At 45.4% G+C, this 12263-nt stretch overlaps 1 protein-coding gene across 8 annotated transcripts in view; it reads left to right on the top strand.

Annotated features, from left to right (window-relative positions):
- Positions 1–12263, top strand: part of syne1a (spectrin repeat containing, nuclear envelope 1a) — a 234487-nt gene that overhangs the window by 101091 nt on the left and 121133 nt on the right. For 7 of the 8 annotated variants that reach the window (XM_046298670.1, XM_046298663.1, XM_046298665.1 and 4 more), the window contains 4 exons: positions 927–1104; positions 3480–3662; positions 3854–3997; positions 5413–5568. In XM_046298670.1, coding sequence (XP_046154626.1) covers positions 927–1104; positions 3480–3662; positions 3854–3997; positions 5413–5568 — 661 coding nt within the window. The remainder of the gene's footprint in view (positions 1–926; positions 1105–3479; positions 3663–3853; positions 3998–5412; positions 5569–12263) is intronic. The other variant, XM_046298668.1, reaches the window with a different exon arrangement.

Below are 12263 nucleotides of genomic sequence, written 5' to 3' on the forward strand. Positions count from 1 at the left end.
TCTGTCTCTCCATCTGCCCATCCTTCTTCCTCTGTCTCTCCATCTGCCGATCCTTCTCCCTCTATCTCTCCATCTGCCCATCCTTCTCCCTCTGTCTCTCCATCTGCCCATCCTTCTCCCTCTGTCTCTCCATCTGCCTATCCTTCTCCCTCTGTCTCTCCATCCGCCCATCCTCCTTCCGTCTATCTCCATCTGCCCATCCTTCTCCCTCTGTCTCTCCATCTGCCCATCCTTCTCCCTCTATCTCTCCATCTGCCCATCCTTCTCCCTCTGTCTCTCCATCTGCTTATCCTTCTCCCTCTGTCTCTCCATCTGCCCATCCTTCTCCCTCTGTCACTCCATCTGCCCATCCTTCTCCCTCTGTCTCTTAATTTGCCCATCCTTCTCCCTCTCTCTCCATCTGCCCATCCTTCTCCCTCTATCTCTCCATCTGCCCATCCTTCTCCCTCTGTCTCTCCATCTGCCAATCCTTCTCCCTCTGTCTCTCCATCTGCCCATCCTCCTTCTGTCTCTCCATCTGCCCATCCTTCTCCCTCTGTCACTCCATCTGCCCATCCTTCTCCCTCTGTCTCTTAATTTGCCCATCCTTCTCCCTCTCTCTCCATCTGCCCATCCTTCTCCCTCTATCTCTCCATCTGCCCATCCTTCTCCCTCTGTCTCTCCATCTGCCAATCCTTCTCCCTCTGTCTCTCCATCTGCCCATCCTCCTTCTGTCTCTCCATCTGCCCATCCTTCTCCCTCTGTCTCCCTTCATCATTACAAACATGATCATATCTACGTATGTTATGTACAGGATGTAAGGAAACCTACAGCTTTGCTGTCACTTTCCCTTCTGTTCATTGTTGTTATGTATATTATGGCAACCTTGTGATTCTCCCTCTATCTCTTCATCTATCCATCCATCAATCTCTCTCTCTCTCCTTCAGTCTGAGTCTGCGTGCATCCAGAGAGTGCCAGAATAAGGAGCGTCTGCTGGAGCAGAGGTTCAGAGCAGCCCTCAGGGACTTCCAACAGTGGCTGGTCAACGTTAAGATCAGCACGGCCAAGTGTTTCGACATCCCCCAGAGTGTCACTGAGGCCTCCACTGGCCTACTGAGGATACAGGTGAGATGTTTCATCCTTTACGGACCTTTAATTACTTCTAATATAGTGTCAATTACCTTTATCAGAATACATAATTAGCAAAATACAGAATCTCATACTTCCATAGTGAGTGGACAGGGGGGTGTCCCCCCTCAGTTTGCCCGCTGTAGAGTGTCCTCTGGCAGGCTTGGCTGAGGGGCTGGGTCTGGTGTGGGATGGAGGTGCTGGAGCTGGGCTCAGGGCCAAGGGGCTTGAGTGAAAGCTTCACAGCAGGCCCCTCTCTCTCTCTCTCTCTCTCTCTCTCTCTTCTCTATCTATCTATCTATCTATCTATCTATCTATCTATCTATCTATCTATCTATCTATCTATCTATCTATCCTAATATATATGCCTCTCTTTATTTCTCTCTTTATTTCTCTCACTACCCCCTCTCTCTTGATGTCTCTGAAGCTGTCAGTCATGACAGTGTGACAGGCTCTTTAGAGGTCCCTAGGTGCCAGTCAGTGAGTCAGAGACAGGGCCTTGTCCATCAGGCTAGATAACACCACTCCTGTCAGGTAATTAACTCACAGACCTCAACTATCTGCAGGTGAGACAGTAACACAACAAAGATCAAGGAATACACAGTGGAAGACCAGTTCTCCCAGGCTGAGAAAGGGCACATTGCAAGGAATTTAAAAAATATATTTTGCATTTATGTTCTTCTTGTCCTGGAGTACATGTAAACTTTCTGGATGTGTATTTCCAGAGCTCTGGGTAAGAGGGGATAGTAGAGGATTTATTTCTAGAGCTCTGGGTAAGAGGGGATAGTAGAGGATTTATTTCTAGAGCTCTGGGTAAGAGGGGATAGTAGAGAATTTATTTCCAGAGCTCTGGGTAAGAGGGGATAGTAGAGGATTTATTTCCAGAGCTCTGGGTAAGAGGGGATAGTAGAGGATTTATTTCCAGAGCTCTGGGTAAGAGGGGATAGTAGAGGATTTATTTCCAGAGCTCTGGGTAAGAGGGGATAGTAGAGGATTTATTTCCAGAGCTCTGGGTAAGAGGGGATAGTAGAGGATTTATTTTTAGAGCTCTGGGTAAGAGGGGATGGTAGAGGGTGTATTTCTATAGCTCTGAGTGAGAGGATATGGTAGAGGGTATATTTCTAGAGCTCTGGGTAATAGGGGATAGTAGAGGATATATTTCTAGAGCTCTGGGTAAGAGGGGATAGTAGAGGATTTATTTTTAGAGCTCTGGGTAAGAGGGGATATTAGAGGATATATTTCTAGAGCTCTGGGCGAGAGGGGATGGTAGAAGATATATTTTTAGATCTCTGGGTTAGAAGGGATGGTAGAGGATATATTTCTAGAGCTCTGGGTGAGAGGGGATGGTAGAGGATATATTTCTAGAGCTCTGGGTAAGAGATGGTAGATGGTAGAGAGTTTTTCTAGAGATTTTGGGTTCTATTTCCAGAGGTCTGTGGGTGAATGGGGCTGTAAAGGGGATGTTGAAAGGAATAGGGCATCAGTCATGTATGATTTATTATTGACTTGGTGGGGAATGTGGAACAATGTTTCCACATGGCTGACCTCTAGGAGGGCCAGTGTGAGGGGGTAGAGGGGGTAGACGCCAACACTGCATTGTGTCATGCTTAATTGGTGCTATACCATTACATTGGCAGGGAGAGAGAAACACAGAGATGAAGTGTGAGTGAGAGGGGAGATATGAGAGAGAGAGAGACAAGCAAAAATAGAAAATGAGAGAGAGTGAGAGGAGAGAAAGCATGTGTGTGTGTGTGTGTGTGTGTGTGTGTGTGTGTGTGTGTGTGTGTGTGTGTGTGTGTGTGTGTGTGTGTGTGTGTGTGTGTGTGTGTGTGTGTGTGTGTGTGTGTGTGTGTGTGTGTGTGTGTGTGTGTGTGTGTGTGTGTGTGTGTGTGTGGGAGCGTGCTGTGGCTGAAGTGTGTGTGATGTGCTAACTGCACAGATGGTGGAGCGGTCCCTGCTGTGTCGCTGTCACCGGCTCAGCTCTCAGGGAGGAGGTGCTGCTGAGGGGCAGGGGGGCTACTAGCTGAGGAGAACGGCTAACAGGAGGGGAGGGGGTGGGAGGTCGCGTCAAACCCACGCCTTTCAGACTCACTGAGTCCTCTCATCTGTGATCACCTCCCTGGTCTGACCCCGCCCCCTATTTCTGTTGCCAATAAAAAATGAATAATTAGAACATTTATGTTGACTAGCTAGTAGTTTCTGTGCTCTGCGCATTAACCAGTGTTTTATTACAGTACATTGTTCCACCTAATTAGTGGGTGTATTGATGATGATGCAGTTAGATGATAAGCACCTTCTATCCATTGTAATTATTCATTTTAAATTCTAACTCCCCCTTTTCTCTCCTTCTCTTGCTCTCTTTGTGTCTGTAGGAGTTTCTGAATGACAGGGAACATGGCCAGGCCAGACTGAGTGCAGTGGGGACCAGTGGAGAGCTGCTCATGGCTGTCGTGCCTAAAGACAGAGAGGAGGGGGTCAAGGCCAAGGTGGCTAACGCCAGAGACGACTGGAAGAGCCTCATGACCAACCTTCAGATGAGAGAGACTGCGCTAAAGGTGAATAGTGTGTGTGTGTGTGTGTGTGTGTGTGTGTGTGTGTGTGTGTGTGTGTGTGTGTGTGTGTGTGTGTGTGTGTGTGTGTGTGTGTGTGTGTGTGTGTGTGTGTGTGTGTGTGTGTGTGTGCGTGTGTGTGCGTGTGCGTGTTATTGACAGATGACTGACTGTATCTATAAATGTTACGTTGTCAGAACCTGCAGTCTCAGATGAGAGACTTTGAGGTCAGCACTGAGCCGCTCCAGGATTGGCTGAACAGCACTGAGGTCATAGTACAGGAGAGCAGCGCTCGACTACATGACCTCCCTGCCAAGAGACAGGAGCTTAGCAAGTTACAGGTACACCCCTACCCCTTCCTGGTTCTGCCAAATTGACCACACAGTTACAGTCCATTTTTGGGGAGTGGGTCACATTGTATTGGAAAGCCATGGGATGTTTAATATGAAACTTGTAATACAATCTTTAGATAGTAGGTACCCTTCTCAGATGGGCATAATGGGTTGTAGCATGCATGTTAGGGACCCTTACTAAGTGGACAAAATAGACTTTGTTACTCTATGTACTACTGCTACCATGACTCCTTACCTCCACGCTCAACATCAAACACCTCTTCCTGCCAGTCCTCAGAACCACCTAGTGCCTCCCTTCCCCTAACTTACAGACGGGTACCAAAACTAATAACACACAACAATGGTGGCCAGTTACATAAAACCCAATAGAACAGCGTACACCTAGTCTGGTTTATTTCTTTATGGACTCAGTTCAGTTCATTGTGTGTTATTGGACTCTATCTTTTTTGTTTTCTTAGCTCATGCTTTCTGTCAGTACAGTTTATTTAGTGAAATAACTGACTGGATTCAGTTGGGAGGGAAGATGGATGTAGTTATACCTAAGATACATTATGTCCCTTAAGCAAGTCTGAAATGAATTTAGAGCATAGTGGGACCTATAATTACATTTATCAACCACCACTGGATGAGATTAGAGCAGCATTTTGACACAATAGTCTGAGGATAAATCCAAAATCTAATTAATTTCCTTTTTATTCTGCGTGGCTAAAAAGCCCTTTTCGGGATACGATAATGGCCCTAGCCACGGCTCGCCCAGACAAAAAGAAAGAGAGACCGTAGGAAAGATGAACCTGACAAAGGAAATAATAAATATCCAGTGAATCTGAACGCTTATTGTTGTTGCTATTTCTGTATTTAATCTGTCGCCTGTTGTAGCGCTTTTGTTTCTCGCCTGCTTTTTGTCAATAACATCTCCCCGAAGCTCTACTGTACAATACAATACAATCTGTTTGTCTGATCCCTACGCTACCAATACCCCCTCCCTCTATCATACTTTCCCCTTCTCTCAGCATCCTTCAGCCTTGACTCCTCTCCCTCTGTTATGTTCTGTTGTATCTACCTGACGAACCATGGGCTTTAAAAAAAAAGAACATCAAGAGATGTTGTGGATGCTATTTAAGATGTTGTGGTTTTCCCCTTGTCTTATCCATGTATGTTAATGTTTCTCTGTCTCTGTGATGTGGCATGTGTCCCCCTTCCTACCCCTACCCTGTGGGCCCCTGGTGTACCCCAATCCCTCCATGCCTCCTACCCCAACCTCAACCAACAAATCCTCCCTACTTTTTCCCCCTTCCCTCTACCCCAAACGTCTACCGCCCCAACCCTCAACCACCATACCCTTTCCTTCTACCTCCCCGGACTGGCCACCCCGGTCCTGTGGTCCTCCGGTCCCCACCCCCCAGCGTGTGTTGGAGGAGCTGTCATGTCGTGAGGCTGAGCTGGGCAAGCTGAGGGAGAGGGCCCACCGGCTCTGGGAGGGCCAGGCTGCAGGGAAGGGCTTCGTCCACCGTGTGTCCCAGCTGTCTGCACAGTACCTAGCCCTCAGCAACCTGACCAAGGTAATACTAGACCCCCACCTACCTCCTGTTACCCCTTCTGTCACCCCTCTCTGTTACCCTTGGCTGGGGTAGGTCTGGCAATAGCTTGGAAGTGTTCCCTGCTTCATGCATGCTCTATTCCAAGTCAAACCTGTTGTCGGGATGTGTGTACTGTATGTCAAAGCATAGTGGTTACTCTGCAGTTTTCTGTATCTGTCTCTTGCTATTTTCATGTATGCTACTGTGTCATGTATTTGCAAATGACTGAACACAACACGGCAATACATGAATCAAGTGTGAATCTGCTACTTTCAGCAAAAAAAATCACTACTACATTATATGTGTCAGCACATTCCATCAACAACTTATGAGAGCCTGCAAAGCATGATGATGTCTCCCTAGAGCCTACATCCCTGAAGAACTGCTTAAATATACTGAGTACATACATACACACTAGTAATTTGATATTATTATTACTGATTATGACAGTAAGCCGAGTATGGAAATAGTCATGCAAACATCTTACTCTGCTTATCTTAATTGGCGTAAAGTCAAAATCAAAGTAAGTAAATATGTCAATTGAAACACCTGGCTTTCTGAGCAATATGTTGAATTATTAGGATTTGTAAGCAGCTTAATAGGCATTCCAGTGGTGTATTTGATCTGCTTATGGATTGGACCCCCTCAATTTCCGCCTAAAATGACATAGCTCCGGACCTGAAGCAGGGATATGCATGTTCTTGATACTATTTAAAAGGAAACACTTTAAAGTTTGTGGCGATGTGAAATTAATGTAGGAGAATATAACACATTAGATCTGGTAAAATATTAAACAAACAAAAAAACGTTTTATATTTTATATTTTTGTTGCATCATCTTGGAATTGCTGAACAAGGCCGTACATTGACATAGGAAGCTGGGTGTGATTTCGATGTTGTCCACAAGAGGGCAGCAGTGTGTGTGCAAAGTTTCAGACTCATACATTCAAGAATGAGAGATCAACATAATATTTTGTATCAAGTCTCCCAGGTGTCCCTCGAGCCAAAATGTATAAAAGGTACTAACCTTCACACCTCTAGATGGCTGTGCGGGGGTGGGTGTGGAGCCAGAGACAGCAAAGGGGTCAGACAGGAGGATACAGGTCGTACATTTGAATGAGTGGGGGATGGAGGAGTCTCTACCACTATTGAGGATAAAAAATGCATCTGTTAGAACCCAAGTTTACTATTACTTAATCAATACATCAAATACACAACACATATATATAAACATATATATATTATAGTGTATGGGTAACATAATCACTATAATGAAGTATGTGGACCAATAGGCTATAAGACTCAAAAACCATAGCCACAGCATGTCATAGCCAACATAACATACACAGGCTATACTAATACATTTTATTCCTCAGATCTATATATTATAAACTCAGCAAAAAATGAAATGTCCTCTCACTGTCAACTGTGTTTATTTTCAGCAAACTTAACATGTGTAAATGTTTGTATGAACATAACAAGATTCAAGAACTGAGACATAAAATGAACAAGTTCCACAGACATGGAATAATGTGTCCCTGAACAAAGGGGGTTCAAAATCAAAAGTAACAGTCAGTATCTGGTGTGGCCACCAGCTGCATTAAGTACTGCAGTGCATCTCCTCCTAATGGACTGCACCAGATTCTTGCTGTGAGATGTTACCCCACTCTTCCACCAAGGCACCTGCAAGTTCCCGGACAGTTCTGGAGGGAATGGCCTTAGCACTCACCCTCCAATCCAACAGGTCCCAGACGTGTTCAATGGGATTGAGATCCGGGCTCGTCGCTGGCCATGGCAGAACACTGACATTTCTGTCTTGCAGGAAATCACTCACAGAACAAGCAGTATGGCCGGTGGCATTGTCATGCTGGAGGGTCATGTCAGGATGAGCCTGCAGGAAGGGTACCACATGAGGGAGGAGGATGTCTTCCCTGTAATGCACAGCGTTGAGATTGCCTGCAATGACAACAAGCTTAGTCTGATGATGCTGTGACCCACGGCCCCAGACCATCCACCTCCAAATCGATCCCGCTCCAGAGTACAGGCCTCGGTGTAACGCTCATTCCTTCGACGATAAACGCGAATCCGACCATCGCCCCTGGTGAGACAAAACCGCGACTCGTCAGTGAAGAGCACTTTTTGCCAGTCCTGTCTGGTCCAGAGACGATGGGTTTGTGCCCATAGGCAACGTTATTGCCAGTGTTGTCTGGTGAGGACCTGCCTTACAAATGGTCTACAAGCCCCCAGTCCAGCCTCTCTCAGCCTATTGCGGACAGTCTGAGCACTGATGGAGGGATTGTGCGTTCCTGGTGTAACTCGGGCAGTTGTTGTTGCCATCCTGTACCTGTCCTGCCGATGTTCGGATGTACCGATCCTGTGCAGGTGTTGTTACACGTGGTCTGCCACTGCGAGGACGATCAGCTGTCCGTCCTGTCTCCCTGTAGCGCTGTCTTAGGCGTCTCACAGTATGGACATTGCAATTTATTGCCCTGGCCACATCTGCAGTCCTCATGCCTCCTAACATCATGCCTAAGGCACGTTCACGCAGATGAGCAGGGACCATGGACATGTTTCTTTTGGTGTTTTTCAGAGTCAGCAGAAAGGCCTCTTTAGTGTCCTACGTTTTCATAACTGTGACCTTAATTCCCTACCGTCTGTAAGCTGTTAGTGTCTTAACGACCGTTCCACAGGTACATGTTCATTAATTGTTTATGTATCATTGAACAAGCATGGGAAACAGTGTTTAAACCCTTTACAATGAAAATCTGTGAAGTTAATTCTCTTTGAAAGACAGGTTCCTGAAAAGGGACGTTTATTTTTTTGCTGAGTATATGTATATAAATAAACAGTTGAAGTCGGAAGTTTACATACACCTTAGCCAAATACATTTAAACTCAGTTTCTCACAATTCCTGACATTTAATCAAAGTAAAAATTCCTTGTCTTAGGTCAGTTAGGATCACCTCTTATTTTAAGAATGTGAAATGTCAGAATAATAGTAGAGAGAATAATTTATTTCAGCTTTTATTTATTTCTTCACATTCCCAGTGGGTCAGAAGTTTACATACACTCGATTAGTATTTGGTAGCATTGCCTTTAAATTGTTTTACTTGGGTCAAATGTGTCGAGGTAGCCTTCCTCAAGCTTCCCACAATAAGTTGGGTGAATTTTGACCCATTCCTCCTGGCAGAGCTGCTGTAACTGAGTCAGGTATGTAGGCCTCCTTGGTCACACACACTTTTTCAGTTCTGCCCACAAATTTTCTATAGGATTGAGGTCAGGGCTTTGTGATGGCCACTCCAATACCTTGACTTTGTTGTCCTTAAGCCATTTTGTCACAACTTTGGAAGTATGCTTGGAGTCATTGTCTATTTGGAAGACCCATTTGTGACCAAGCTTTAACTTCCTGACTGATGTCTTGAAATGTTGCTTCAATATATCCACATAATTTTCATTTTCCTCATGATGCCATCTATTTTGTGAAGTGCACCAGTCCCACCTGCAGCAAAGCACCCCCACAACATGATGCTGCCACCCCCGTGTTTCACGGTTGGGATGGTGTTCTTCAGCTTGCAAGCTCCCCCTTTTTCCTCCAAACATAACGATGGTCATTATGGTCAAACAGTTCTATTTTTGTTTCATCAGACCAGAGGACATTTCTCCAAGAAATAGGATCTTTGTCCCCATGTGCAGTTGCAAACCGTAGTCTGGCTTGTTATGGCGGTTTTGGAGCAGTGGCTTCTTCCTTGCTGAGCGGCCTTTCAGGTTATGTCGATATAGGATTTGTTTTACTGTGGATATAGATACTTTTGTACCTGTTTCCTCCAGCATCTTCACAGGGTCCTTTGCTGTTGTTCTGGGATTAATTTGCACTTTTCGCAGCAAAGTACGTTCATCTCTAGGAGACAGACAGTGTCTCCTTCTTGAGCGGTATGGCGGCTGCGTGGTCCCATGGTGTTTATACTTGCGTACGATTGTTTGTACAGATGAACGTGGTACCTTCAGGCATTTGGAAATTGCTCCCAAGGATGAACCAGACTTGGGGAGGCCTACAATTGTTTTTCTGAGGTCTTGGCTGATTTATTTTGATTTTCCCATGATGTCAAGCAAAGAGGCACTGAGTTTGAAGGTAGGCCTCGAAATATATCCACAGGTACACCTCCAATTGACTCAAATTATGTCATTTAGCCTATCAGAAGCTTCTAAAGCCATGGCATAATTTTCTGGAATTTTCCAAGCTGTTTAAAGGCACAGTACATTTAGTGTATGTTAACTTCTGACCCACTGGAATTGTGATACAGTGAATTATAAGTGAAATAATCTGTCTGTAAACAATTGTTGGAAAAATGACTTCTGTCATGCACAAAGTAGATGTCCTAACCGACTTGCCAAAACTATAGTTTGTTAATCAAGACATTTGTGGAGTGGTTGAAAAACTAGTTTTAATGATGTAAACTTCCGACGTCAACTATATATGAATATACACTGAATATACAAAAAAATAAAGGGAACACTAAAATAACACATCCTAGATCTGAATGAATTAAATATTCTTATTAAATACTTTTTTATTTACATAGTTGAATGTGCTGACAACAAAATCACACAAAAATTATCAATGGAAATCAAAGTTATCAACCCATGGAGGTCTGGATTTGGAGTCACACTCAAAATTAAAGTGGAAAACCACACTACAGGCTGATCCAACTTTGATGTAATGTCCTAAAAAACAAGTCAAAATGAGGCTCAGTAGTGTGTGGCCTCCACGTGCCTGTATGACCTCCCTACAACGCCTGGGCATGCTCCTGATGAAGTGGCGGATGGTCTCCTGAGGGATCTCCTCCCAAACCTGGACTAAAGCATCTGCCAACTCCTGGACAGTCTGTGGTGCAACGTGGTGTTGGTGGATGGAGCGAGACATGATGTCCCAGATGTGCTCAATTGGATTCAGGTCTGGGGAATGGGCGGGCCGGTCCATAGCATTAATGCTTCCCTCTTGCAGGAACTGCTGACACACTCCAGCCACATGAGGACTAGCATTGTCTTGCATTAGGAGGAACTCAGGGCCAACTGCACCAGCATATGGTCTCACAAGGGGTCTGAGGATCACATCTCGGTACCTAATGGCAGTCAGGCTACCTCTGGCGAGCACAAGGAGGGCTGTGCGGCCCCCCAAAGAAATGCCACCCCACACCATGACTGACCCACCTCCAAACCGGTCATGCTGGAGGATGTTGCAGGCAGCAGAACATTCTCCACGGCGTCTCCAGACTCTGTCACGTCTGTCACATGTGCTCAGTGTGAACCTGCTTTCATCTGTGAAGAGCACAGGGCGCCAGTGGCGAATTTGCCAATCTTGGTGTTCTCTGGCAAATTAAAAACGTCCTGCACGGTGTTGGGCTGTAAGCACACCCCCACCAGTGGACGTCGGGCCCTCATACCTCCCTCATGGAGTCTGTTTCTGACCTCCATGTCTCCTGATGTACTGGCCTGTCTCCTGGTAGCACCTCCATGCTCTGGACACTACGCTGACAGACACAGCAAACCTTCTTGCCACAGCTCGCATTGATGTGCCATCCTGGATGAGCTGCACGACCTGAGCCACTTGTTTGGGTTGTAGACTCCGTCTCATGCTACCACTAGAGTGAAAGCACCGCCAGCAATCAAAAGTGACCAACACATCAGCCAGGAAGCATAGGAACTGAGAAGTGGTCTGTGGTCACCACCTGCAGATCCACTCCTTTATTGGGGGTGTCTTGCTAATTGCCTATAATTTCCACCTGTTGTCTATTCCATTTGCACAACAGCATGTGAAATTTATTGTCAATCAGTGTTGCTTCCTAAGTGGAGAGTTTGACTTCACAGAAGTGTGATTGACTTGGAGTTACATTGCGTTGGTTAGTGTTCCCTTTATTTTTTGAGCAGTGCATATAGAAATTAATGACAAATATCTTAAATTAAAATACAACCATTTAAACAACTGGATTAGCATGAGAAGCAAAAACATAGTTGACTTACTGATCTAAAAGTAACGTTACCTTCTCCTTCTAATCTTTCTTGCACGCAGGACTCCTTGTGTCACTCTCCCGGTCAATTTCTGCAATAATCTCATCCAAATGTGTATACTTGAAGTTCAATTTAGCGTTTATACTCTTAGTAGCCATGTTGTGCTTTTTTAGTTTTGAGAAAACTTTGTAGAAGAAGTCGAGCGCTGCATAACATAATCTACCCTGCGTCCTGTGGATTTTTAATGGAGAATGAATTGTGTTGCGCTCAGCCATAGGACAATGGCCATTAGTCCTACAAAGGGCCATCACATACTCATATTAAGCCCAACCCATTGGCTATCTAACTAGCTATGTTTCAGAACAATACAGTAGGTGGTCATTGGACCAAGAGACTGTCAATCAAGTGAACACCACCCGTCTTATTGGTGCATAATGATGGCTGTCCATCATGGGCTAATTTACATATTGTGTAGCCAAAACAGAGCCCACCTAGCCTGGTGAGCGTTTAATCTCTTAGCTTCTTGAATGGATACCAAGTTCTTATGGTCCATCCAGATCACGAAAGGATAAGGTGCCCCCTCCAACCAGTGTTTCCACCCCTCAAGGACCAACTTGACTGCCAAGAGCTCCCAGTTCCGCTGGCGAGAACCGCTTGGACAGGAAGGCACATG

This window comes from Oncorhynchus gorbuscha, linkage group LG14 (assembly GCF_021184085.1).
Source record: "Oncorhynchus gorbuscha isolate QuinsamMale2020 ecotype Even-year linkage group LG14, OgorEven_v1.0, whole genome shotgun sequence".
NCBI classification, from domain to species: Eukaryota; Metazoa; Chordata; class Actinopteri; order Salmoniformes; family Salmonidae; genus Oncorhynchus; species Oncorhynchus gorbuscha.